This window comes from Nannospalax galili, unplaced genomic scaffold (assembly GCF_000622305.1).
Source record: "Nannospalax galili isolate Female #2095 unplaced genomic scaffold, S.galili_v1.0 scaffold225, whole genome shotgun sequence".
NCBI lineage: Eukaryota > Metazoa > Chordata > Mammalia > Rodentia > Spalacidae > Nannospalax > Nannospalax galili.
Genome location: NW_008352653.1, coordinates 601,174 through 626,792, shown reverse-complemented (window position 1 = coordinate 626,792; position 25,619 = coordinate 601,174). Strand labels below are relative to the sequence as shown.

The 25,619-nt window shown below is 39.9% G+C and overlaps 1 protein-coding gene across 5 annotated transcripts in view; it reads right to left on the bottom strand.

Moving 5' to 3' along the window:
* Positions 1-1,396: 1,396 nt before the first annotated feature.
* The window catches only part of Phf8 (PHD finger protein 8), a 116,149-nt gene continuing 91,926 nt past the window's right edge, over positions 1,397-25,619 (bottom strand). For all 5 annotated transcript variants that reach the window (XM_008849685.2, XM_017802356.2, XM_029554365.1 and 2 more), the window contains 3 exons: positions 8,997-9,106; positions 4,751-5,087; positions 1,397-3,893 (listed from right to left, as the gene is read on the bottom strand). In XM_008849685.2, the coding sequence (XP_008847907.1) occupies positions 3,805-3,893; positions 4,751-5,087; positions 8,997-9,106 (536 nt within the window). In that variant the 3' untranslated portion in view covers positions 1,397-3,804. The remainder of the gene's footprint in view (positions 3,894-4,750; positions 5,088-8,996; positions 9,107-25,619) is intronic.

Here is a 25,619-nt window from a genome sequence, read left to right as displayed (position 1 = left end):
GTTACTGCACAGACTTATAACAGGGCAAAGTACTATTGAAGGCTGAGACCTAGATGGGACATCTGTATTATCCCATCTAAAGCTAAGGGGACATCATGGAGGAGTCAGAAGGACTGTAAGAGCTAGAGGACAAGTACACTACTGTGGAATACTTTCTACCAGGCACTGGAACGCCCAGCAGCTGATTATCAGCAGAACTGTAAAAGATTCAGCCCAACAGCATTCTGTTCTGGAGAGGGGAGGAGATCACAAAGCCCCATCCCTCCATATGAATACAGTTGCTTGGGGTGGTGGGAAGATACATTTCTTCAGTGGTATAACCACTGGTAAGGTACCCATGTTCCAGTAAATAACTTCTCACTCTCATTCATGTTTCTGTAAGTAACCCTAATTAAGCTAAGTGGCTCACACAAGAAAGAAGAAAGAAGAAAAAGAGAGAGAGAGAGAGAGAAAGAGAGAGAGAGAAGGAAAGACATGACAAGAGATGGGGGACTAGCTGAGAAGAGAAAGGGAATTAACAGGAGCACGAGGGGGATAAGAGTTATGGGGGGGTAAGGTAAATAATGATCAAAAAACATTATATACATGTAAAAAATGTCATAATGGGTTGGGTGTGGTGGCACACTCCTTTAATCCCAGCACTTAGGAGACAGAAGCCAGTATATCTCTGTGAGTTCAAGGCCAGCATGGTCTACATAGTGAGTTCCAGGCCAGCTGGGGTTACAGGGAGACCCTGCCTCAAAAAGACAAAAAAAAAATAAAGTCATAAGAAACACATTATTACATATTAGCATATACTAATAAAAATAGATGTCCCGTTCAAGGATAAGTACTCTGTAGCCTCTTGTTCTCTGCACATTACCCAATTGTGGGTATATTTTATATGTATGTGTGTGTGTGGGTGTGTGTGTGTGCGCGCACACGTGTGTGCAAAAGAGTACGTTAAATTGGGTAGGGGGCAGTGCAGGGAAGTGCAGATAGGGAAGGGAGTGAAATACCATCAAACTATATTGTAGAAAAATCAAAGTTTCAATAAAAAATAAAATTAAGAAAATAGCCCATGGAAACTATCAATAGCTTTCCCATTGAATTTGTCAGGCCCCTTTGAATTACTGTGCCTTTTATTTTCTGTTTATTGTACTTTTAATTATGAACCTCACATGTGTAAAGTGTGCTATCTTGAGGGTAAGATCCTATCCAACTGCAACCTCAGGTATAAGTTTGGGCAGTAGGGAAATGCCCAATGACAAACTGCTGAATGAAAGATAAAAAGAAAGATTAATTTTTTGGACCCCACACTTTATAACCACCACCACCATCACCACCACCACCAGCCTTCATCCCCATACCAACCACCCCCCACCACCATAAAGAATTCCAAGCAAAGAAATTGCCAAGATAAATCACTTTTATCTCTACAGGAAAGGGAGATCTAAAAAAAATATAAATTACATTAGTAACATAACATAAGAAAAAACAAGGGGAACAAACAACAGAGAAATCTGGATGATGCTACTCTAACCTATTTATAAAAAGGTCCTGCATCAGAAATTCACAATCCTACCCACTTCTAAAAATATATTTAGACATGTACAGAAGCGGTGGGTTTGTTTTTAAATTGTTTGCTTTTTTGTAAAAATATATTAAAGGTGAATAGAAATCCTCTCTCTGTCCTCCATCCTATCCCCAGCTCACTGCTGGGGATTGCAGATCAGAGGTAACTATTTCACCATGTTCTAAACCTTGGTTATTCCCAACCCCTCCCCGCCTCACTTCACTTAGAACCTGAAACATTAAAAACAACAACATCAACAACAACAACAACAACAACAACAACAGCAAAAACACACTAGCTTCTTTGGAAAAGCATATCTCTGAGGGTAAACCTGCTTTTCATTGGAAACAACGCAAAACAACAGGAGACTCTGAGAACCCAATTAAACTAAATGAACCCAATCAGAGTCTGGGTTTCAGCTCCACAGAAACAGAAGGAAAAGAGGCCCAGAATGGGTGTGTGTGTGGGGGGGTGCTAGCAATTAGCTGCCTTTGAAAGATCAAGAAGGGGGTTTAAATGGGCAAAAGGGCTGGGGACCTATTTCTGGTGACAGCAGTCAGCCTTTACTCAGGCAGTTGCCCACAGAGTCAGAGGCTTCTCCTGCTCTCCCCTCACTTCCCATGGCTGCCCTGAAACCCCCAAGATAAGCAAAGCTGGGTAGAGGGAGGGGTAGGGACCTCATGTGCTAGGGGGGAGGTAGCCAGGCCTTTTGCCTTTGGTGTGACTAGATGAAGGACTGCTTGGCCCCTTGGGGTCCCCAAGGTTAAAAAAGCAAATGGGCTAAAGGACCCCTTGATTCCAAGAGAGGATGGTAGAGGTTAATCTATGGAGAAAATAAAGACAAACCACAAACACAAAGACAACAAAGGAGGCCTCACAAATTCCCCATGATCTGTATTCCCCAGAAGCACTAGGCAAGCCAGGGTGAGGTTGGAGAGGAGGGTAGAGGACAAGCGCACACTCCACTTGGGCAATGCCAAAATGGGTTGTAGGAGGGGGCATTCTCCATCAAGTCCAGATTGCCAGTGAGGCAAAACAAGAGAGGGGCAGTGGGGGCACTGACTGGAAAATGACGACAATCACAAAGGAAAGAAAGAAGAGTAGATCAGGTTTGCTACTTTACATCTAAACTTGGACTTCAATGGCCTGTCTGCACTACGCTTAAATGTTGGCCTGCGGCCTGGAAGTGCAACGACCAAAGGTGAACATGTGAGTTCTGAGGTCTTCAGAGTAAGACCTCAGATAAGGAAAGAAACATGGAGGTTCCCAACAAAGTCCCCTCAGGACTAGGCTGCCCCACCACACCCTCTCCAGAAGGTCCAGGCTGTGCTTTACGGTATAGGCGGCAGAAGCAGGCCGTAGGGTCAGTTATCTGATTCAATGGCAGATGCTTCCAGATTTGTAGGAGGCAGTTTTTCACCTGCTGGAACCCAGCTATAGCCACAGGGATAATGTTCTTCAGGGCCTCAAAATTCAGGCAAATCCCTGGAGATCATCATGAGAAAGGGACTTCACGTGCAGTCTGCCAAAAGCAGCTCCCTCTGATGGGCTAAGCAACAGTCATGATCAAAGGCTTAGGTATCTCTTTTCTCCCCACCTTGAAAAGTGACAGGAATCTCCTTTCTTTACAAAGGCAGATGAAGTCAGCTTTTCTAGGTCAACTCTGGAGATGACCCATAATAGGGTAATAAAGGGATTCTGAGCCCTCTTCTTTTTTTGCCATGAAAAAAAGGTAAGAGGGAACAGAGGTTCCAAGAAGAAGTCTGAAGGTAGGGCACATCACTGGACTGGGAGGAAGAAGGGATGGAAAAAAATAAGTAGAGGTGGGCAGGCTTAGACAAGGCTGAAGTTGCAGAAAACAGTGAGCACTTCATGGTCAGGGAAACTGAGGGGCCCAAATTCTCTTTATGCCAGTCCTCATTCCGTCCACATGGGGGAGGTGGACAAGAGTAAAGACAAAGCAGGTGGAAGGGAAATAGATGGGAGGAACAGAAAAAGGCTCTAGTCAGCTGGAAACTTCTCCCATTTACCTACTACTCAAGGATATGGAGAAGGAAGGCAGGATACTCATAGCGGAAATAGGAAAGGGAGTTGGGGACAGTCCGTGCCTTTGGTCAGTCCCAAGAAAGCAGGACAATGCACCTCAGCACCTTGTCTGGGGCTCATAGGATCCAGGAGTGCCCCAAGTTGACAACGAAGAAGGCAATGGGGGTGAATGAATAAAGGGGTGAGACACAAGAGGGCTCAGCTCACAGAAGCAGTTTGCCATTTCTGTGGATTTTCAGGATGCGGCCGAGTCTCTGCTTTGCTGTGGCCAGGCCTTTTTTAGGGCGCTTTCCTGTGAGGGAGGGGGCAAAGTAAGCAAATGGTATAACAAGGGCTTTATGAGCAACTCTAGCACTCTCAGGCCACCTCCCTCCTTTCTCTATCAACAACAGTTTTTCATCTTTATTCTATATTGGACAAGAAGCCCTCCTTAACTACTTCTATTCAATACCACATGCCTTGGCTGTTCCTTCTCCAATTTGCTGCAGCTATAACTATGGTCATAGTTTCTCTAGTTCTTTTTCCTTGTTGATTTCTTTGGTCTTAATCATTTTCCTCCCAAAATTCTGTAAGGAGGTCAGCATGCTTCTGTGTCATCCATATTATTCTGACCACCATGGTTGGTGATTATTGCCGTGTCCATGACGTTGTTATCCTCAGGCCTTTCTTTCATTAGAAATTCCCATTCTAGTAAAATCCTAAACATCACACCAACATGAGTGTCCTTGAACTACATACTCTAAGGATTGGGCTTTAGGCAATGAAGGGAAAAGGAAGACTTAGGTCCTCTTTCTCTTGCCTCTTTCACTCTCCTCACATCAAATCACCTCTCACATCCTATTTGGCTATATCCATATTTCAGTTTATGCTCTTTATTACCTCCTCCAGAGGTCCTTCCTTTCTTCATTCTTGCCTGAATCTATGGATGTGCCTACTTTACAAATTTCCTACTTCCAGTCCATCCTTCATTATGGCCACTGGAAGAATCTTTCTAAACCTAAACCTATCTTATCTCTATTGAACTGAAATCCAAGCACCCAAAGTTTGCTTTCCACTATCCCTCCCTGGTGTTCTCATCTACCAGAGCACTTAGGATCAGAAGTAGGTGACCCTAAAATTCTCTCATTTCTGTCACCATATATCATGTACCTTGTCCTGACTGATTGCTCTGGGAGCCAACTGAAGGGCGCCGTTGGTTCAAGAAGACTCCAGGGGCCATGGGTGTGGTGCTGCGATTTGCCTGAACCATGCCAAAGGCATTGGGACGAGCAGTATACTCGTGGTCAGCAAGACTTCCTGACAGAGCCTCTTGTTTAGGTTCAGGAGGAGGCTGAGGTGATGAGGAAGTGAGAGGCTGGGGTGTAGCAGCCAGTGCTGGTGCAGCTACTGTCACGCTACTATTGGAGTCTTGAGGGCGAGGCTGTTCTATTTCCTTCAGCAAAGGCTTCTTCTTGATATATTTCTTCTTCTGGGCCTTTTGCAGCTCCTGAAATATAAGCCAGGTGGTTGTAGAGATTAAAGAGTGGAGGAAAGAAAACTTCCCCCAAAAAGAGGGAGACAATGGTCAATACAGTTTTGCAATCTGCCACTCCCTTTCCACCCCTTCCAAGTCTAAGCCTGAATGGACATATAACATACAGACCTTCCAATACCTAAGGTTATCTCCTTGGCGTCACCTATCCTTAACTCATCACTGCCAATTAACAGCACAGTGGCAATAGAACTGTAAGTGGAGACTTGGGTTTTGGTGGACTATAGGAACTTCTAATAACTAAATTTATACCAATAGCTTAGGTACTTTATTTACTCTATCTTATCCTTGTAACAGTCCTGGGGGGCGGACTCCTTCGTTTTACAGAAAATTGGAGGTGCATAAATAATAAGTAATTTGAGCTCCAATTCTCACAGAAAAGTAGCCAAACTAGTTTCTAACCACCTCAAAAACTTTTCAAAATGAAACATTTGACCATAGAGTATTAGCTTGGAATGAGACAGGCCTGAGTTCTAATCCAGGCTTCTGTTCTTTAAATAGGATGACTTTGGGTAAAGTCATCGGTAAAGTCTCGGCTGCCTCATCTGCAAAATGAGTAGAATGGTGTCTGATTTTCAGAATAGTCGGAGGGTTTAAATAATAACATAAAACATAATACACATTGAAGGAACACATTGAAGTTATTATTCTGTCTTTATTTCTTATAATAGCTTTTTTCTTTTACTGATCTTTTTTCCTTCTCACAGAAGACTTGACAGATGTCTAAGTCACTGTGGATCAAAATACCTCAGTTTGGATAGAAAGATGAATATGGAGTTGTGCCACTTCTCTCAATATCTTGGATTTCATCCATTCATTGCTCTATGGATCTACTATCCACTGCATAGGTAAGTACCTGGGTAATGGGCATCTGGAGCCCTGAGAACCTGGAAAAATGGTACTGAGAATATGTGAATGAATTCACCTTCTGAAATGCCACTTGGTCACACATATCATTTCCATGATTATACTTCTTAGCCTTTTATTAGCAACAAAAGCCTTCAGAAGATTTGATCAGCTGTAGCTACCATAGCAATTTGCAGGGGATGAGAATAATAGTATTAGTAATACATGTCAGGCACTGTTCTTTAATTATGCATTTAATATGTTTGGGAATTTAAGAAGTAAGAATTAAAATCCCTTTCTGAGGCTAAAGAAACTAGGGCAAAAAAGGCTAAATTATTTTCCCAAGGCTACAGGTCCAATAAGTGTTCAAATTGCGATTCAGAATCTGTTCTCTTCAACCACACCCATGTAAAGAATCTTTTCTCACCCAAATCAGGAATTCTATTCCCCTTTTCTCCAATCTGAAATAAATTTTGTCTTCATATCTTGATTATTTAGCTTAAACTTTCCTACTTTTGCTGCTAATCTATTTCACATATAAATGATGATTGGTGATAGAATCACTTCCAACTTGCCAATTTCTTTGTTTAAAAAGCTGCTAACAAGGTTTCACCCAAGTTCAAATTCTTTGGCCTGACATGGTATTCTACTATCCAGCCACTTATACCTAGCCAACCCATAATGATAATGATTGAAGCAAACATGCCTATAATTTTTGCTCTATATCAAATGCCATTCTAAGGAACATGCATGGATATACCACAACCTCCAATTTAATCCTAAAACAAAGTTTATTAGAGAATTGAGACAAATGAAATTATGCAACTTGTCTAAGTAGTATAGTTACAACTTAGAGCCAGTTAGACTTGTTCAGAATCCATTTTTAATATTTTGTTATTTATTTATGTCTGTTCACACACATGCAAATGTGTATTATACCATGGCATCAGCGTTGCAGTCAAAGGATAACTTGTGGAAGTTGGTTCTCTCCTTCCACCATGTGAGTCAAGGAATTGAAACTAAGTTGTCAGGCTTGGTGGCATTTTTCCAGACCCACAATTAATTTTTTTAAGCATTACTTATCATACCCATCTCCCAACATGAAGTCTCCAATCCAGAAAGATCTCATTCATTCATTTACTCACTCCAACACTGACTAATCATGTGTGATTTCTAAAGTGGGGATACAAAATTCATTTTAATATATCCTCACTTTTTAATAAAGAACATAAAATATACTTATGATCATTAAGTACCATGAGAAAATGCTATAGAAGCACAGATGAAGATCAAAAAAACAAAGTGATAATACAGGGTATAAAGAGATATTAGGTAAAGTTAACATAAAAGGCACAATTCTCAATGGGTAGAAGGAATGGTTTATGTAGTCATAGAGGCAGGAGTCAATCTAGTACGCGGACTGAACCATGAGTGCTGTAGTAAAGTATGGCGGCGGGCATGAAAGAGTGTATACTGAGGTCAGTAAGGAGGTCAGAGAGGAAAAGTCACTAGGGACCAAATAAAAAGGTCTTACATGAGCAATATCAAGGAGTAATCTTTTCCTGGAATGCCTCCCTCCTCCTACCAAAAACTCAGACTGAAATACCCTTCCCCAATTTAAAAACCTCTTCTTTGAAGTAATTTCATCAACCTACATAGTAGTTGTTCTTTAGAAAGCACTGAGGAGTTTTCACACTTTTATCTATTTTCAAGTTATATCTTACATGGCACTGAGATAACAATAGAAGGAAATTTGAGTCAAAGAAGGGCCACCTGGCCTGCTTGGTCTCTCCTAGCTCCCAATAATATCCTCTAAGACATTTCTAAGAAACTCTATAGCTCTATAGAATATAAAATGAAAAATGTCTTAAATTTCACTTGAATAGGATATAATTACTAAAATATATAAACATTTAACTACTGCACTTAAACATCAAGTAGCATGAAATTTGAAGTTAGAGGATATGAGTTTGAATCTTGTCTCCTTCATTTACTGGCTGTCTTATCCTGGACTAGTCACTTAAAGTGAGCCTCATATTTTTCACCTGTAAAATGATGAAAATATCATCTACTGAACAAGGCTATTGGGGACATTACATTAGACATTGCATATGGGAGCACCCAACATAAGGCAGATGCTTAATAATGCTCCAAGCTGTAGAATGTGGCAGGAGGAGTTAAGGGGCTATTGTTAAGGAAAAAAAAAAACAAAAAATTCACCTTCAAATGCTCCTAAGATTTCAGAGCACACTACATATGTTAAAGAACTTTGCAAACTAATGTTAAAAGGTAAAATTGCTTCAGTAAAGGTGACCTTTTAGGATGAAAAAATTGTGTTGTTTTCTTGAGAAGCAGGGGGTAAAGATCAAGGTAATAATATTTGCTATAGGATAAGAAAAACCTCTTTTTAAAAGGCCAAATTCCAATACTGGTGGGTGACTAAGGACTTAGATATACTCAACTGAGTCATTTCCTCAGGACTAAATCTGAAAGCAAAGGACAGATTTAGTCCTATTTGAGAGCTTTTTAAAAATATATTTTTTAATTTATTCTTTGGGAATGTCATACATGTATACAATGTATGTCAATCATATTCATCACCCACTCCCATCCCTCCAACTCCTCCCAGGTCCTCTTCTCATGTCCCCCTCTCAACTTCATGTCTTTTTTCCTCTGAAATAGCCCACTGAATCCAATTAGTGCTATCCATATACATATGGTATGGGGTTATTCAGTGGGGGCATGGACAACCTACAAAAGGACCACACCTTTAAAGAAAACTGACTCTCTCTCCCCTTCTGAGGGTTTTTATACACTCAGAAATGTAAGTGTTATCAACAAGGACTTTTCTATGACCCCTTATTTCATACTAAATCATGTCAACTGTATAACCTAAGAAACTAGCTTGCTATAGAGCTGGGATGTAAAGGATACAGGAGGGGACTGGGATATTGCCAAAAGGTTACCTATTCTCCATTAAGATAATAGCAGGGCCATTGGCTGGGGGTCAGCACTTACCTGCTGGGCAAGCTTTGCAGCTGCTGCAGCCAAGCCAGTCTCAATGGAGGCAACCCGGGTCCCCTCACGCACAGGACGGTCCTGCCTGGGTAGAGTTGGGGTCACACGAGCTACAAGGGAAACAGGATACTTGTGAATTATATTCTCCAGCTCCAACTAACCCAAAAGTGGTCACAATAGTCTTCCTGCTTCTAATTTTTCACAAAGCTTTGTTTAATGATAAAGGCATACACTGATTAAAGTGCAATCTCCTTGAAACTGGCAATTAAAGTTGTTCATGTTTCTTTGTGTGTATTGCTGTTCCTGGATTATCTTCTTTCCCAAACTTGCTTCTATACCTATTGCTATGTGGAAATTTAATCATCATTTTACCAATATTAGGAGGTAGAACCTTTAAGAGGCAATTAGGTTACAGTTGCACTGTTCTCCTGAATGGATTAAAGCTGTTACTATGGGGGTGGACTAACAATGAAAGGAGTATTTCAGCTTTTTCTCCCTCCATCCTCTCTCCCTATCTCATCATGTGGTGCCTTCTGCTGATGGGCCACATCACATGTCATCATCATGCTCTCGGACTTTCTAGCCTCCAGAATCATAAGCAAAATAAATTTATATGTAGAATTTACCCATTCTGCAATATTGTTATAATAGCAGAAAACACACTAAAATACCCATAATTTTCAGCTTCTACAGACAGATGGCTTCCCATGATATGTTCATTACATCATCTTTCCCTACGTACTCATCCTTAACATCTGAACTGCCTACAGTATGTATTTACCTTTTGTCTGTCTATTTAAAATATGTCTATCCTTCAAAGGCATGGTATGAAATCTCCTATCTAAAATGTCTGGTACCTCTCTGATCCCACTGATCATTTCTCCCAAAACTTATAATCTGTGCAAGTCACTTGATATGCAGCACATACCACCTTGTCTCATTTATGTTGATGCATATTTTGTCTATATTTGTTCATATTATTTTGTCTATACCAGTCAAGCTATGAGTTCCTAAAGATCACCTTCATGTATAACTCTTTTGTCATAACAATACTGATTCAAAACCAGCTACTTGTCTCTCATTTTCAATAAGTATATTTTAAGACAAATGTTATCAAATGATGAAGGGAAATTTTTCTTTACAAAGGAGTACCAGCTGAGGCTGAGGAGATAGCTGTCAGTAAAGTGCTTGCTATGCAAGCATGAGAACCTGTGCTCAATCACCAGCACCCACATAAAAAAGTCAGGTGCTTATGATGCATACTTGGATCCCAGTGTTGGGGAGGCAGAAAAGGGAGAATCTATCAGCAAGTCCTAGGCCCTAGTAAGAGATCCTATCTCAAAAAAGAAAAGGGTCAGTAAAATAGCCCAGCAGGTAAAAGCACTTGCTGCACAAGTCTGACAACCCAAATTCAATCCCTGGAACTCACATAAAGGTGGAAGGAGAGAACCAACTCCTCAAAGTTGTCCTCTTACCTCCATGCATGTGCCTACCACAGTAATAATATGTACAATAGTTTTTTGTGTGAGGTAGGGGGGCTCGAGAGATAACTTAGTGGGTAAAGCACTTGCTGTGAAAATGTGAAGACCTGAGTTCAAAAAATCCCCATAATCCATATAAGGCCAGGTACAGTAGCTCTAGTCTGTAATATGAGTACTAGTCTGTAATATGAGTACTCCTAAACCCGGATAAGAGGCAGAGACAAAATAATCTCTGGAAGATAATGGGCCAGCTAGCCTGGAGCACATGGCAGCAAATAACAAGAGTCTTTACCCTAAACAAGGTGGGAAGCAAAGATTACCATCTGAGATTATCCTCTGATCTCTACACACTGCTGTGGTACACACACACACACACACACACACACACACACACACACACACACACACACACACACACACACACGGGGGGGGGGGAGGACGGGGAGAGAGAGATTTTTTTCAGAGCAGAGTATAAACACACACACACACACACACACACACACACACACACACACGGGGTTGGGGGAGGAAGGAGGGAGAGAGATTTTTTTCAAAGCAGTTTATAAACAAACCAGGGTAGCTATCTCCTAAGGAATGACAACTGAAGTTGACCTCTAGCCTCCACACACACCTTATCAAGTGACTTGCACAGATTAAAAGTTCTGAGGAAAAAAGATCACAGGTATCAGAAAGGCCCCAGATGTTTTGCACAAACTGTTTATACCATACATAAAAGAATTCATTTATTTATTTGGGGCAAGGGGGGTGCATGCATGTCATATTCTGTATGTGAAGGTTAAGAACAACGGACACAAATGGGTTCTCTCTTTCCACTTTGAGGGTCCCAGGGATCAAACTCAGGTTGTCAAGCCTGGCAACAAGTACCTTCACTCACTGAGCCATCTCCCCAGTCCTATAGCAAAACTCTGAAGGATAAGCATGTTTTGAATAGGCAGACATAAGGAAAAAAAACATGTTAAGTAAAATATGTGCACCTGATTACATTCCTTTGCAGCCCCAAGACCTACAATCTACCCAACCCCCACCCTGCCCCTGCTAGCCTTGGACTCAGGCCCGTTCCAATTCCTCTGCCTCAGATCTCCAGACTAGCTTCCTAAGCCAGACTAGTTAAACCCCCAGCATAGATTGCTAACTCCTTCCTCAGGTGGTCCCTGCCCCCATCTTCCCCAGGCTCCTGATTGGCCTGACAGACTGGCCCACATAGAACTGCAAAAAGCAACCAAATATATAAACAATGTAAACAGAACCAAAATTCAATCAAACAAAGACAGGATATAAGTTCCTACTGGACACACAACCAATGATGAACATCCACATGCTCAAATAGCAGCACAAAAAAAAAACACAAATAATAAGAAAAACCAAGAGAATAGACCCACCAAAAAACCTACTAGTCCTACAGAAGAGCACTACAATCAGAAACAACCTGAGGAACCCCAGGACACAGAATTTAAAAGAACAATTATAAACATGATCAAAGAACTTAAATAGAACACAGAAAAACAACTCAAATAATTCAGAGGATAGGCATAAACCTATGATGGAAGCTCAAGAATATATAAATATGCAACTTAATGAAATATTAAAAACAATTCAGAACTTGAAAAGCGAATTCACAAAAGAAAAGAAAACCCACACTGAAATGAACATGGAATTGAAAAACTCAAAAACCCAATTAGAAACAGCAGTAGGAAGTCTCACAAGTAGAATGAATGAAAGGGAAAACAAAATATCAAGACTGGATGACAAAGCTGAAGATCTGGACTCATTAAGCAAAGACTATGCAAATTTTTTTTTAAAAAACCCACAGGAAAAGAATACACAGGAATTGTGGGACAACGTGAAAAGATCAAATCTACACACCACAGGCATACAGGAAGGACAAGAATCTCGGGTCAATGGTGTTGACCACACTGTCAACAGGACTATAGAAGAAAATTTCCCTAAATCAAGGAAAGACTCACCTATACAGATTCAAGAAGCACATAAAACAGCAATTAGACATGACCCAATTAGAACAGGAAGTCCCCACAGCATATCATAGTAAAAACATTAAATGTACAGAACAAGGAGAGGATACTGAAAGCTGCTAGAGAAACAAGTCACATATAAAGGAAAACCCATCAGAATTATAGCTGAGTATTCAATGCAAACAATGAAACCCAGAAGAAGCCGGACCAAAGTATTCTCAGGTCTAAACAACAATGGGCGCCAAGCCCGAATACTTTCTCCAGCACAACTATCTATCATAGTTGAAGGGGAATGGAAAATATTTCATGACACAAATAGGCTGAAAGAATTCATGTCCACCAATCCAGCCCTATAGAGAATACTCGAGGCAATACAAAGGACCAAAGATAGGAATGAGTGTACCCAAGGGGCTACAGAAAGAAAACAAAGAAAGGTATAAAAACGGAAACACAAAATAGGGCCACAAACACCAAGAAGTTAAAATGACAGTATCAAATACATATCTTTCAACAATAACACTGGCTTCAACTTCCCTGTCAAAAGAAACAAACTAGCAGAATGAATCAAGAAAGAAGACCCGCCAGGTGTGGTGGTGCATGCCATTAATCCCAGCACTTGGGAGGCAGGGCAGGCAGATCTCTGTGAGTTCAAGGCCAGCCTGGTCTACATAGTGAGTTCCAGGCCAGCTGGGGCTACAGGGAGACCCTGTCTCAAAAAGACCAAAAAAAAAAGAGAGAAAACCCATCTTTTTATTGTCTTCAAGAAATTCATCTCACCTTCAAGAATAGACACTACCTTATGGTGAAAGGATAGAAAAAAAATATTCCAAGAAAATGGCTCTAAGAAGCAAGCAGGTATAAACAGACCCTAAATTAAGACTAATCAGAAGAGTTAAAGTGGGTCACTTCATTCTAATCAAAGGAACAATCAATCAAGAAGATATTACAATCATGAACATACATGCACCAAACCATGGAGCACCCAGTGTCATAAAAACAGTACTCTATGACTATAAAACACAGATTAACCCCAACTCAGTAACAGTAGGTGACTTCAACACCCCACTACCTTCAATAGACAGGTCAACTGGACAAAGAATAAACAGAATTAAATGACATCTTACATGAAACAGACATATACAGAATATTCTCCCCAAGCACCAAAGAATACACTTTCTACTCAGCAGCCCATGCAACTTTTTCTAAAATTGATCACATTCTGGGACACAAAACACATCTCAACAAATATAAAAAATTGAAATGATTCCATGCATTCTATCAGACTACAGTGCAATAAAGCTTATAACCAACAGCAAAAGAAGCTCTAGTAACTACATGAATTCATGGAGATTAATCAACATACTTCTGAATGATGAATGGGTCAAAGAAAAAAATGAATAAATAAATAAAATTATTTCTGGAACAAAATGAAAATGTGAATGGAATGCAACAAAACCACTGGGACACCTTAAAAGCAGTCCTGAGGGAAGTTTATAGCTCTTAGTGCCTACATTTAAAAAATCAGAAAGAGTACAAATAAACAACTTGACAATACAACTCAAGACTCTGGAAAGGCAAGAACACACCTAGTAGACAAGAAGAAATGACAAAAATCAGAGCAGAAATTAATGAAATAGAAACAAAGAAAACAATACAAAAAAAAAACAATAAATCTAGAGCTGGATCTTTGAAAGGTTAAACAAGATAGACAGGCCCTCAGTCCATTTAACCAAAAGAAAGAGCAAATCTAAATGAACAAAATCAGAGATGAAAGGGGAAAGGGGAAACATCACAACAGACACCAAAAAAAAAAAATTCAGAAGGTTGTAATACTTTAAAAATCTATACTCCATTAAATATGAAAATTCAAAAGAAATGGATGAATTTCTAAAGTCATGGACACCAAAGTTAAACCAAGAAGAAAGAGATCAACAGCCTAAACAGACCCATAACAAATAAGGAAATGGAAACAGAAATACAAAACCTTCAAAATAAAAAAAGCCCAGGCCCCAAGGGCCTCACAGCAAAATTCTACTAGACAATGAAGAACTGCTTACATTATTCAAAGAGATAGAAACAGAGGGAGAACTGCCAAACTTCTCCTGTGAAAAAAGTATCACTCTAAAACCAAAACCAGGAAAAGACACACAAAAACAACAACTATACGTCCATATTCTTAATAAACATAGATGCAAAGATACTCAACAAAATACTCTCAAACCACATAGAGACACACATCAAATAGATCACAAAGAACAGCTCAGCTTCACTCCAGAGATGCAATGATGGTTTAACATACATGGGTCAAATAAATGCAATAAAACATGTAAATCGACTTAAGGACAAAAATTACATGATTATCTCCATAGATGTAGAAAAGGCCTTTGACAAAATCACACATTCCTAGAAGGAATTGGTCTAAAGGGAACCACCTCAACATAATTAAAGCTATATACAACAAACCCATAGCCAAACATTATTCTAAATGGAGAAAAACTTGAAGCACTCACATTAAAATCAGGAACCAGATATACCTGTCTACTATCTCCATTCCTTTTCAATATAGTGCTTGAAACTTTTGCAAGAGCAGTAAGAGAAGGAAATTAAAGGAGTACTAATTGGAAAAGAAGAAGTCATGCTATAATACTGTACCTAAGAGATCCCAAAAGTTCTATCAGAAAACTCCTAGAACTGGTCAACACTTTCAGTATAGTGGCAGATTATAAAATCAATCTACAAAAATCAGTAGCCTTTCTATATATCAATAACAAGCAACTGGAGAAAGAATACCAGAAAATACTCCCATTCACAATTGCTGTAAAATATTGGAATAAATCTGACCAAAGACACCCAAGATCTCTACAGTGAAAATTGTAAATTGTTAAAGAGATTGAGGAAGACACCAGGAAATGTAAGGACCTCCCATGCTCATGGATTGGAAGAATTAATATTGTGAAAATGACCATTCAATTTTGTTCCATTTATAAATTCGATGCAATGCCAATCAAAATCCCTATGACATTTTTCACAGATTGGGAAAAAACCATCCTAAGATTCATATGGAAGCACAAAAGATCTCAGATAGCCAAAGCAACACTGAACGCTAAGAGCAATACTGGAGGGATTACTATAACAAATTGTAAACTGTATTACAGAGCTATAGTCGTAAAAACAACATGTACTGGCACAAAAATAGACTCATAGATCAATGGAACAAAATTGAAGACCCCAATATGAGTACATTCAATTTCAGCTGCCTGATATTTGACAAAGGGGCCAAGAACATTCAATGCAAGAAAGACAGCATGTTCAGCAAATGGTGTTGGCAAAACTGGATCTCCACCTGTAGAAGAATGAAACTAAACCCTTATCTTTCACTTTGCACAAAAGTCAATTCCAAATGGATCAAAGAAAAAATTGGCAACAACCTACAAGATATAGGTGTAGGAAAGGATTTTCTAAACCGGACATCAACTGCCCAGGAAACAAGGTCAAGAACCAACAAATGGGACCTTGTTAAACTAAAAAGTTTCTGTACATCAAAAGAAGCAACCAAGGAAGTGAAAACCCATAGAGTGGGAGAAAAACCTTCACCAGTGACACATCTGACAGAGGTTTAACATCCAGAATATATAACAAACTCAAAAAACAAAGAACCAAGAAAGGAAGTAACCCAATTAAAAGATGGGCTAAGGAACTGAACAGAGAGTTCTCAAAAGAAGAAATAAAGATGGCTAAGAAGCATCTTAAAAGGTGTTCAACATCACTCATAATTAGGGAAATGCAAATTAAAACCACTTTAAGATTTCATCTTACCCCAGTCAGACTGGCTAAGATCAAGAGAACAAATGATACTAAATGTTGGAGAGGATGTGGGGGAAGGAGAACACTCATCTACTGCTGGTGGGCCTGCAAACTTGTTCAACTCCTATGGAAAGCAGTATGGAAAACTCTTAAAAAACTATAAATGAACCTACCATTTGACCCAGCTATACCACTGCTTAGCATACACTCAAAGAACTCATCCTATTGCAGAGACACCTGTACATCCATGTTTGTTGCTGTTCTTTTCACAATAGCTAAGAGATGGAGGCAACCTAAGTGTCCCACAACTGATGAATGGATAATGAAAATGTGGTTCATTTATATGATGGAGTTTTACTCAGCAGTAAAGAAAGATGAAATAGGGGCTGGAGAGATGGCTCAGTGGTTAAGAGCACTGACTACTCTTGCAGAGGACCCAGGTTCAATTCCCAGCACCCATATGGCAGCTATGAACAGTCCTTAACTGCAGTTCCAGGGGAATCTGAAGCCCTCGTCTGACCTCTGTGGCATTGCATGACACAGGTGCACTCACATACATACAGGCAGTACATTCGTACACATAAAATAAAAATAATAAAATATTGTTTTTTAAAAAAAAGAAAGACAAAATCATGAAATTTGCAGATCAATGGATGGAACTAGAAACTGTTATACTAAGTGAAGTAACAGACTCAGAAAAAAAAAAAAAAAGACGACATATGTTCTCCCTCATATGTGGCTCCTAGCACCAAATCCTTATAAATGAGTTTGTATCCAGACATAACTACAGGAACCAGAATAATGAAAAGGAACCAGGGAGATAAAGGAAAAAAAGAATCTGAAAGAGAAGGACAGTAGGAAACAGGTGTTAATAAGGGAGATATGGTTAAAAATGGGGTTATTTTAAGGGGAGGGGGGAGGGAAGGTTATACAAGGAACCTAGGGGATAAAGGGAAAGAAGGAGCTCAAGAGAGGTAGGACCATAGGAGAGGGATATTATTAAGGGAGAAATGGGAAAAACGGAGGCACCTTAAATGGGGAAACCATGGTGGAAGGGTTAGACAATGCGACACATAAATAATGCCCAGCTAGTTTTAAAAAACCAGAGGGAACCATATTAGTCCCACAACCTACTGACAAATTATACATACAACCAGATCAAAGAATGTAATATATGTCTAGGCAAGGTTTATCCGAGAGTGTTTGGTCTTTGCCCAAGCTTTATCTACATGGCACAAAGTAATTAAAAGTACCAGACAGGTGGAACTAACCTTCTTGGATGTTTAACAGCCATACTATGAGGCCTATACTAATTTGGACAGAGGGACATAAAGGACAGTTTTTGCTCCTTTCCCTCCTAGGTCAACTAAGTTCCAGGGGACTATGAGCATCTCTCAAAATGTCCTGTAACTGTGGTGAGTCACCTGTCCTCTTGATCAAGGAGGCCATGGAGACCCCTCCAGATGGACTTGAACCAGTGTTCAGTCTACAAAGAGGAGGGTCAACACAGAGGAAACATTTCCTCCATGCTCCCAAGTGAAGCCAGTCATGGTTGAGCAGGACCTTTGACTTATCTCCACATAGATGGAACTTATAAAAGAAAGGAGCCAGGGGCTCCTCCTAAGCCCATGTGACCCCTGAGGAACAGATCCTCAAACAAACTTAAGAGTAAAAATAAATTGGTTTATCTGGACCAACTGTAGGGTCTTAAACACCCAAAAGGAAAGTATAACAAAAGATTAATGGGGTCAATATAATTTTTTAAGCATCCATATGCATAGCTAAAGGATACATAACAAGAAACAATGCCAGACAGGAGATACCTTCCTTTGAGTTATTGGCCAGGGTGGCCCAAAAGATTCCCAGATAGTAACCCGGCATAAAACTTCGAAAATGAACAGCAGACCCCAATCTTATCTAAAGGAATATTGAGAACTGATTGCTGCTAGATGAGGAACAGCTGGTCTTCCTAAAACAAGGATCTCTAGATAGGCTGACTAGATTCTACAGACAGACAAGCACTGGGGAATGGCTGGGGGCGCCAACAACATAGTGGACAATAACAGGGATGACAGAGTATATGGGCTCCAGTGGGTGGGGGGCAGGCTATGGGAGAGTGCCATTTGAGAATTGGGTATATAGATGAATAAGACTGTGTGGGATGTTCTGTATGATATACATACAAAAAAAATAAAGAAAAAGACTTGTATTTAAGGAGGAAGCATGAATATTCACTTCATGTTAATTAGTAGAGGTGATAAACATTACCATTGAAATCTACCTGATGAATTTATATCCATACTCAGGTGCCAAGGATCTGAGTGTAACCTACTGTGACTAGTAATAATCAGATACATAGAGATTAAAGACACATGCAAACATCGAAGCATTGGTAGCATTAAAAATGTAGAAATCAGCATATTTTAAAATGAAATGGAGATCTTCTTTAAAGCATAAAAACTCATTCAATTTTATGTCTTACAGGGTTTATACTGAGTTCAATATTGTATAACTGTATTAATTCAACTGTGAAACTAAAAATTTACAGTCACTTTTGAAATAGATGTACCCTTGCTCTGGAAATTGTTATTGAATATGTTAAAGCTATAATGAAATGCTTCTTCTAATCATGTGTTTATTAAATAAATAAATAATAATAAATAATATTTTTTAAAAAATAAGACATGTAGACCAATCAAACACAATAGAAGACCCAAACATGAGTACATGCAATTTCAGCCACCTGATATTCGACAAAGGTGCCAAGAACACACAACAGAGGAAAGACTGGATCTTCAACAAATGGTGCTGGCAAAACCGAATCTCCAACCTGCAGAAGAATGAAATTGGACCCTTATCGTTCACCCTGTACAAAAGTCAATTTCAAATGGATCGAAGACCTCAACATAAAACCTGAAACATGGAAAGTGCTAGAAGAACACAGGCAGTACCCTCCAAGATACAGGGATAGGAAAAGACTTTCTAAATAGGACACCAGCTGCTCAGGCACTAAGGTCAACAATTAATAAGTGCAATCTCATTAAATCACAAAGTTTCTGTACAGCAAAAGAAACAACAAAGAAAGGGACAAGAAAATCCACTGAGTGGGAGAAGATCTTTACCAGCTACACATTAGACAGAGGATTAATATCCAAATATACAAAGAACTCAAAAAAAAACAAGAAAATAATCCAATACAAAGATGGGTGATAGACCTGAACAGAGAGTTCTCAAACAAAGAAATAAAAATTACTAAGAAGCACCTTAAAAAGTGCTCAGAATCCTTAGCTATTAAAGAAATGCAGATAAAAACCACTTTAAGATTCCATCTTGTTCCAGTCATAGTGGCTAAAATCAAGAGAACAAAAGACACCAAATGCTGGAAGAAAAGGGAAGGCTCATTCTCTGCTGGTGGGAATGCAAAGTTATGCAACCACTATGGAAAGCAGTGTGGAGAACTCAAAAAACTAAAAGTGAATCTACCACCTGATCTGGTTATACCACTCCTTGCCTACACATCCATGTTTGTTGCTGCTCTCTTCACAATAGCTAAAAAATGTAAACAACCTAAATGTCCCTCAACTGACAAATGTATAATGAAAATGTGGTACATTTACACAATGGAGTTCTACTCAGCAGTAAGGAAAAATGAAATTATGAAATTTGCAGGTAAATAGATGGAACTAGAAAATGTTGTTCTAAGTGAAGTAACAAAAACTCAGAAAAGCAAGTGACTTATGTTTTCCCTCTTTTGCAGATCATAGCACCAATAACTTATATGTGAGTATACTACCTGATGTTACACCAGGAGCCAGGAAAATGGAAAGGATACACAAAGGTAAAGGAAAAGAAAGAACTCAAAAGAGGGGGATAGTATGGAACAGATGTTACCAGGGGGGAGTTGGGGAAAGTGAGAGTATTTGGCTGGGATGGGATGAGGGAGGGATATACAGGGGTCCACAGTGGGGGAGGTGGGTGTCACTGGGGTAGGGTGGGGATAATGGAGGTGCTTGGACTGGAAAGGGAGGAGGGAGGTAAAATGAGGGGAAAGAGAGTAAAGATCAATGGATCCTGGAGGGCTAGGGAAGCCAGAGGGAAATGTGTTGCCCCTGAAAGCCCCTGAGAAATGCACATAGAGTATCTGAACATTAGTGCATATGTATACCTCGAGACTGTATGGCAAGGAACACAGTGCCAGGCAGGACCTCCCTTAAGTGGTTGGTGAGAGTGTTCCAAGATACTCTCAAAATAACACATGCTATTTCCAGAACTCTTGGTTATCTCCCAGAACTGGAAGATAAGACCCTACTGCTGAAGACAGAACATACTTGAGACATAGCACATAGACCAATGGAACAGAAACTAACCTGGAAGCCTTCTACCTTAAGTTTACCTCTCATAGTTCTAGAGGATACTAGGCAGGCTGCTAAGGGAGAGAATCAATCAATAATCAATGGCCCAACCCAGTCCTAAAACCTAATAACCATAACTACTAGCACAGCAAACTACAGCTTTTGGTGCAATAGGGGCACTGTTATCTGGGGAGTAATCAATAGCTATCTAATTGGATTTAAAGCCAAGTGTCAGTGAACTCATGGGTAGCACTGTAGACACAGCCAAATACATATGGCTGGAAAGGTCATAAATCCTCTAGACAACCCTATCTCTGTCATAACTCTAGCCAAATGAAATTTCTTACCATATGTTAAATATGGAGCCTTCTATTTACAGACAAATATACCGTACACCACTCATCAAAGCAGCTTCTTTTGCAACAGATGGAGGGTACTACAGAATCCCACAACTGGTCAGAGAGAATATACGTCTTGAGAAATGCCCAGTCCTAGATGACATATCTACGGTTGAACCTCTACACCTAAGGCCTATGGAATATAGCAGAACAAGGGGTAGAAAGAAAATTGGTGAATCCCTCTACTCACCAGTGGACCTTCCTTATACAACAGTGTGCAATGCACACAGAAGGCCACAACTGGCTAAGTTTTAGAGAATAAGAGACTGCAGAGTGTGTGTCCCTGAATAGAATTCTTATATTAAACCTCACCCACCCACAGCTCAGGGACCACTGTGGAAAATGGGGTAGAAAGACTGCAAGAGCCAGAGCTGCTTCATGAGCATAGGGAAGCAGAGGCTTTCAGTCCACTGGAAGCTTGGACATGTGAACTTGTGGCAGTGGTGGCATCAAGCACAGGATCCATGCCAACTCAATCAGACAGGAGCCCAGAGTAGCGTGAGGGAAATGGGTGGCAGGCCAGACCTAGCCTGGGAACTACTGAAGACTGATTATTACTAGGTGAGGGAGAGTAGGCCTTACTTACCATCTACAGATAGGCTGACTAAACTCCAGTGGATGAATTTGCACCGAAGGACATCTGGGTACAAATGCTTGACTGGATAGGACTTAATGTGTATGGCGGAATACATAATGCCTGGTGGGTGGGGAGTGAGGGGTATGGATGGGGGAGAGGGGCTAAATTTGATTAAGAACTGTTGTATGAAATATACAAAAGCACAATAAAAATTTTTTTTAAAAAAATGTGAGCCAGGCGTGGTGGTACACGCATTTGATCTCAGTATTAGGGAGGCAGAGGCAGGTGGATCTCTGTGAGTTCAAGGCCAGCCTGGTCTACATAGTGAGTTCCAGGATAGCTGGGGCTACAGGGAGACCCTGTCTCAAAAAGACCAAAAAAAAAGTGAGCCCATACAAAGAGACACCCATACGTAAAAATGCCACATAATAAAGGTAGAGGGAATCAAAGAAGTAGAAAAGCACAAGTTTATGAATCCTACTGAAACAACTGATTCTAGAGAACTGGAAATTCACATAGTACCAATTTATTAATTCACAGAGTATATGCTAGCAGCAAGAGTGAAGACTATACAATGGTGAGATCAGGATAGCACAACCATAATGTAGCACATTAAGTATAAACATTCAGAACATTCAGGTTTTTTTGTTTTGTTGAGGCAGAGTCTCACTATGTAGCCCCAGCTAACCAGGAACTCACTGTGCAGATAGGCTGGACTCAACTCAGATAGCCACTAGCCTCTGCCTACTGGGATTAAAGGTGTGCACCATGCCCAGTGGAATTACCAAATATTTGTTACTTTTGTTATGTATAGCAGGATTGTGATTATCTTAGAAAATGTTTAGTTATTAGAAAAGCATGGGGGGGTGACATAATATCTAGCATTTGCACTGTCACTAGGAGGTATATGTAAAATCGCTGTACTACTTTTTTTTTCTTTTTTGGTCTTTTTTGAGACAGGGTCTCCCTGTAGTCGCAGCTGGCCTGGATTTGCTACGAAGACCAGGCTGGCCTCGAACTCACAGAGATCCGCCTGCCTCTGCCTCCCAAGTGCTGAGACTAAAGGCATGCGCCACCATGCCCAGCGACTACTCTATTTTTTTTAAAGAAAAAAGCTAATATCACCAAAAATAAGTGTAGTGATGGCGGTGACCCATATTTACAAAGTTGTTCGTTGGTTAGTTATTGATATTATAAAGAATTTCTGAATGTGTCATATGGAGAATTCTAAAACAGGCTACTCAGGAGGCTGAAATTAGTTATTTAAGGGTGATATTTTATCTCCTTAAAACATGAGCAAGACCAAGAACCTGAGTTAAATACCTGGGACCTACATAGTAGATGGAAAGAAGTGATTCCCACAAGTTGTCCCTGAACCTACATACACATGAGTGCCTGCATGTACACACACATAATTATATTTAGACATTTTTTTCTTATTTTTATGTGTATGAGTGTTTTGCCTACATGTAAGTGCACCCATGTCATGCAATGCCTGCGAAGGCCAGAAGAGGGTATCAGATACCCTGGAACTGGAATTACAAATAATTGTTAGCCACCATGTGGGTGCTGGGAACCAAACCCAAGTCCTCTGCAAAAGCAGCCAGTACTCTTAACTGCTGAGCCATCTCTCCAGGCCCTTTTTTTTAATGTGTATGAGTGTTTTGCATGAATGTATGTGAGTGCACCACAAGCATGCAATGTCCACAGAGGCCAGAAAAAGGCACTAGGTCTCCCGGAACTGGAGTTATGGACAATTGTTAGCCGCCGTGTGGGTGCTGGGAACAAACCCAGCTCTTCTGGCAAGAGCAACTAGGGCTCTTAACTGCTGAGCCATCTCTCTAGCCCTAATTAAATTAAAAAAAAACAAATCTAACAAAAATGTTAATGCATTAACTTTGGGTCATAGATACTTGGGCATCTTAAATAGTTTTCTACTATCTTGAAGGTGTGGTGTTTTTTAAAATATGATCATGGTTTAGGGATGTGGCTCAGTTGGAAGAGAGTGCTTGTCTAGTATGCACAGAGCCCAGGGTTTGAGCCCCAATACCTCATAAAACCAGGTATGGTGGGGCATGCCTTAATTCTAGCACTCAGAAGGCAGGATTAGAAGTTCAAGGCATCTTTGGCTATATAACAAGTTCACAAATGGGCTTTGGTAAACATGAAGCCCTCGATTTAAAAAAAAAAAAAAGATCATAAATCCTTTGCACCTTTTCCTATTGAGAGTCTGTATCTTATCGAGCAGTGGAGCACACCTTCAGTCCCAGCACAGGAAGCAGAGGCAGGTGGATCTCTGTGAGTTCAATGCTAGCCAGGGATATATACTGAGACCCTATCTCCAATAATATGAGTCTATATCCCTACAGCCCTCCCTTACCAATTCTGAGCAGGCTCATTTTACTACCTATAGACTATGACAGAAGAGATACAATGTGTGACTTCTGAGGTGATGTTAGGAAAGGCAATTTCTCATTCTTGGAGACCTGAACTGACAAGTAACAAATTTAACTACCCTGGGACCACCTGGGAAATAAGGAATATGACACTCAATGATGCTACTCTTAGTCTCTGAGTACTCTCATGGCAGGCACTAGACAAGTGAGACTTCTGATGATTCAAACTCTTGGCCACCAGGTTATCTTCAATGTAAATATGGTTAACATACGGAGACATTCTTATTCTAAGGAACACTGAAATGTTGATGGGTAAAATATGTTATGACAGTAATATATTAAGTGTCTCAGAATAAACTACATATATCTAGATAAATATGGATAGATGGATAAAATAACAATGACAAAAAGTTACCATTATCAACTCCAGGTATTAATTATATGAGTGTTTACATATGTATCAGTTACTTTTTGTACCTGTGACCAAATATCTGCGAAGTATTATCTTTATTTTATGTGTATGTATGTATTGCCTGCATGTAGGTAATTGCATCCATGTCGTGCAATGCCTGTGGAGGTCAGAAGAGGCTGTCGGATCCCCTGGGACTGGAGTTACGGACAGTTGTTAGCTGCCATGTGGGTGCTGGGATTCAAACCTGGGTCTTCTGCAAGAAAAATCAGTGTTCTTAACCACTGAACCATCTCTCCAGCCACCAGAAGCAACTTTTAAGGGGAAAGTATGGGGTATTTTCAACTTCCTCTTTTTTCTCCTTTTTATTCAGTCTAACACCCCAGTCCAAGATGATGCCACCCACACTGAAAGTGGGTCTTTCTCTCTTCAGTTAAACTTCTCTGAAAAATACCCTCATAGGCTTGCCCAGACGTGTGTCTCCTAAGTGATTTCAAATCCAGTCAAGTTGACCATGAAGATTAACCATCACAATATATTACCCTTTTATTTATGTTAAAAACTTGTCATAGCAAAAAATATTAAATAATGAGACTAAGAGATTATAATAACCGAATGTAACATAGTTTGAATGGATCCTGGTTTGAATGAGCAAATTATAACAAATATTTTTGATACAACTAGGGGAACTTTGAACATTTGGCAACAGATAGTATTAAGAAAATAAATGTTATTTTTGGTTGTTATACAATTGTACTGTAGTAACAGAAGACTATCTCATTTTTAGAGATGTATATGGAAGTGTTTAGGATGAGATGTCATGATGTGACATCAGTAAAAATGGCAAAATAAAGGCCCTTAAATTTTTTTCCTCAATGAAAACTAGCAAAAATTATCACAATAAGCTTTTTACAGAGCTCTGGAAATTAACCAAAGCTTGTGTGGCAAGTATTTATTCAAGAAAAACACCTCAATCTCAGAACAGGGCGGAGAGCTTTTTAGTATTTTAATTTGCTTGGTCTACATAACTACCTTTCTGCAGCTTAGGTGATAACTATGAAAAATAACAGGTTCCACTCATAGGAGTACAGTAAATAGAAAGAAGATGGAACTTTCTTTTGAAACCAGTGTGAAACACTTCTGGGGGTTGGGGAGAGAGTGAGGTGCCATCCTAAATGTCACATCTACAATGCAACCTTTATATCTAAGGCTCAA